The sequence below is a fragment of the Plectropomus leopardus genome, unplaced genomic scaffold (assembly GCF_008729295.1).
Source record: "Plectropomus leopardus isolate mb unplaced genomic scaffold, YSFRI_Pleo_2.0 unplaced_scaffold29066, whole genome shotgun sequence".
NCBI lineage: Eukaryota > Metazoa > Chordata > Actinopteri > Perciformes > Serranidae > Plectropomus > Plectropomus leopardus.
Window position 1 is genome coordinate 1 of NW_024631675.1, and position 3,809 is coordinate 3,809.

At 41.5% G+C, this 3,809-nt stretch overlaps 1 protein-coding gene across 1 annotated transcript; it reads right to left on the reverse strand.

Annotated features, from left to right (window-relative positions):
- Positions 1–232: 232 nt before the first annotated feature.
- On the reverse strand, positions 233–3,801 carry LOC121938288 (F-box only protein 41-like; the record flags this gene model as incomplete). The annotated part of the gene is made up of 7 exons (XM_042481554.1): positions 233–348; positions 435–593; positions 1,598–1,716; positions 2,053–2,148; positions 2,233–2,385; positions 2,926–3,041; positions 3,580–3,801. Coding segments are annotated over 7 exons (981 nt in total), but the record flags the coding sequence as incomplete, so codon positions are not given.
- Positions 3,802–3,809: the final 8 nt, after the last annotated feature.

The following is a 3,809-nucleotide window of genomic DNA, read 5'->3' on the forward strand; positions in this document are numbered from 1 at the left end:
TCCCAGAGTTATATATTTAAATATTCAGTTCTAACCCTGTTCTGAATTAATCATTTTTTATAATATTACATATTTTTAAAGATATTATATAGTAAAGAAAAATGCTAATTTCAGAGAATGTATGGTATTTAAAATTTGCCTCGAAGTCCTGGAAAAGTCCTGGAAATATCCCTGGAAATGTATGGATAAAAATGTGTGTGAATGTGTGTGTGAATGTGTGTGTTTTTCTCACCTTCAGCGTGTTGAGGATTTCTCCAAACAGATGCTGAGCCTCCTGACTGTCCGGCTCCTCAAAGTAATCCGACACGGAGACCTCGACCGTTATACGCCTGATGTTCTCACACACACCTGCACACACACGGAGGACTCGTTATTAACCCTTTACATGTCGGTGTGATCGTGTCGTGTGTGTGTTCAGAGTCGGTGTGTCTCACTGTGGAAGTGCAGGATGGCCTGACCGCTGACGGGTGTGTGTGTCAGGATCAGAGTCTCCAGACTCTTCAGGCCCGCTGAGCACAGCTCCGTCGCCGCCTGCAGGCCGAGGTCGGTAATACGCTCCAGCTCCAACAGCTGCAGGTGAGCACAGGAGTGCACTGCACACACACACACACACACACACACACACGCACACACGCACATGCACACGACACAAATACACTAACTCAACACGCGTTACTGCTGTACGTCATTTTAGTGATCCTTTATTTATAATCCACAAAATGTATTTTCTTAACATCACGATTGAGGAATTTAAAAAAATAATCCTGATTTTTAGAGCACTTTTTAAGCTTAGGACTCAATGTGCTTCCCAAATAAATCAGCAAATTGGCATAAATGCAAACCACAAGAAATTATTAAAGAAAATTAGCCTTTTAAAAAAAAGAGAAACTTCATGAAATTAATGTAACTATTTATATAAAATTTTAAAAAACATGTATACTAAATATTATTACGTCTGTTATTTATTTTTTATTTTAGCATCTATTCAGGTCATTTATTGGTCTTTTTACTTTTCTTTTCTAGTGTGCTAATTTTCACTTTTTTAAAATTAACTATAATATCTTGTTAACATTTGGTTCATTTCTCACCAAGTTTCCTGCTGCCTTCTTTCCATTTTTTTAGATTTTTTTTTTTTTTTTTTAAAGAAAATCAATCAATCGCTCGGATTCCAAAGGGTTAAAAAGTGATATCAGCTCTTCCTAACTTTGGAAAAGTTTCTCATTTGCTGAAAGTCGCTTAATTATTTATTCATTTTCTTAAATCATGTACTTTTGTTTTTTAATAATGCCACTTAAATATTTCTGATATTAGCAACAAGCCCACTTTATTGATGTTACCGCTAAAATGTGTGTAACGTAAAGTGTGACAAAACGTTTTTACCTCAAACTAAAAAGTACGATTTCATATGAATTCCTGTTTCTGTGTGTAGCTGGCAAGAAATCTACTCACACAAAAAAAATTAAACATATGAGAAAAAATTAAATCCTTCACACACTGTCAAATATGATGACATATTTGTAACAGAATTTGTAAAAATCTGCAAAAAAATGCAACTGTTTTCTTTCTTTCTTTTTTTTTTTTTTTTTTTTTAACCTACCCAAAGCAGCCAGTCCCTGAGTGCCACAGCCGGCCCCGCCCACACTGAGCGAACGGAGGTGTGGCCAGCATCGACCAATCGTCTGCAGGCAGCGGTTACCAAAACGAGTGGGCTGTTGACTGAGAGAGAGTGAGTTAAGTCATTTGTTCCATATTTGAATTATTTAAAGTAAAGCTTTAAATGTGAACACACTCTTAATCAGTTCCTCCTGGATTTTGCGATTGGAAAAATTAATGGCAATTTCAGTCAGTCCCAGAGAATTCTGCACAACTTTTCAATTTTGTCCAAATCACAACTTCACCGTACATTGTACTTTTTAAAATGGTTAAAATCTCATTTTATTGTAGAGCGGTGTGCAGCGTATTGATCCGCTCGATCTCTGTTTCTGTTTATCATGAAACCGGGGGACCGTCCCTCTGTGACTGGACTCCTGAGTGTGAGTGAGTGTTACTGACCAGGGGTGAGCCGGAGCCACTTGCAGGCTGCTGATGTTCCTGCAGCCCGCACCCAGGGCCCAGAGAACCTCGTGACCAAGAGGGTCAGACGAACTCCTGCAGACACAGACAGGCGATCAGTAAGACAGGTAAACAAACATGCAGGTGAACAGTCAGGTGAACAGTCAGGTACAGCGTCACCTGTATGTGAGCGTCTGCAGGTTCCTGCTGTAGCAGCTGGCGAGCCACAGCGTCCTGTCGGTGAGGACGTGAGGACACTGAGAGACGGACAGGTAGAGCAGACTGCCACCTGCTGACCGCAGTAGCGCCTCCAGCCCCGCCTCCACACTGCCCCTGACACAAACACACACAGGTTACCAACTACAACTCCCAGAATGCACTGAGGCAGCACGTCTCTTCTCCTGTCACACCTCGGTGTCCTGATTACGCAGGCTGTCACGTCAACACTTCGTCCTGTTACCTGTCCACTTCTGACCAATCAGACGACAGCTGGACCTGAATTAGATGTTGTTACCATAGCAACATGTCAAGGTTTTTTTGTTTGTTTTAAGAGAGATTTAAAAAATTTTTTAAAAAGCCTTAAATTTTGTTGTTGTGCCACGCTCCTGAACGTAATCCTCTTTCAGGTGTGTGTATTTAGTTTGGTTTTGCTTCTTTGTGAGGACCTCTGTCAGCTTGCATTTGTTGTGGGGACATGTCAGCTTTATGAGGACATTTTGGCCGGTCCTCACTGATCCAACAGACTGTTTAAAGGTTAAAACTTAGTGTTAAGGTTCAAGCTGAGAATCTGATTCATGTTAGGATGAGAGTCGGGGATTTAGGTTAGAGGCAAGAGTCCTCACAAGCGTAGACAAACCTGTAACGGTCATTTACCGTGTGTTTTTGTGGTAGTCCTCTCGCGTCTCGTTGGCACGTCTGCTTCGAGGCTTCAGGTTGTTCAGAACCACAGACTGGGTTTGCGTACACCACTGAGACAGAGTGGTCAGGAACTACACACAAAGAAACACAAAAAAATGGAAATTAATCCGCCGTTGAAAATAGTCCCCAACAAACACCCTTTTTCCACCTGTTTTTTTAAATTATAATTTTATGGTGAGGTTTTGTTTTGCTTTGTTTTGTTTTTTTAAAAAGGTGATTTTTTAAATTTATTTATTATTTTTCTTGTAGTTTTTTTCTTGTGGTTTTCTTCTGGTCCGTTTTTTTTCTTCTTTCCTTTATCGTTCTTTCTTGATATTTCTATGGTCTTTTACCTGCCGTAGGACGACGGTTGTAGATTATAAGTCGTGCTAACTCTGGCATATTTACATTCGTATTTTTTACCGATGTTCATTAATAAACTTTGTCCCTTTCAAAAGAAACAAAAAACAAACAAATGAATAAACATTAAATGAATAAATGAATAAAATGACGACAGTAGTGACATTTGTTGACAGTAGTAACTCTAAAACCTCTGAAAAAGATGATGAGACAGTTTGACGACGATGATGATGATGATGATGATGATGAAGATGACGTTGGCTCCTCTACCTCCGCAGACACTCTGGCGTTCTCCAGCCGGAGGCGTGTCCAAACCGCCGGGTGCCTGGCAACAAACCGCCAATCGGAGCAGACCTCGGCCGCCCGCAGCAGCGAGCGCACGTCCAGATACGTAAACACGCAGAAAAGCCCCGCCCTCAGCCGCAGGGTGTCCGCCCCCAGCTGCCTGTCGCCTTGACAACGGGAGGGGGTGGAGCGGAGAGAGGAGGAGGGGGCGTCTG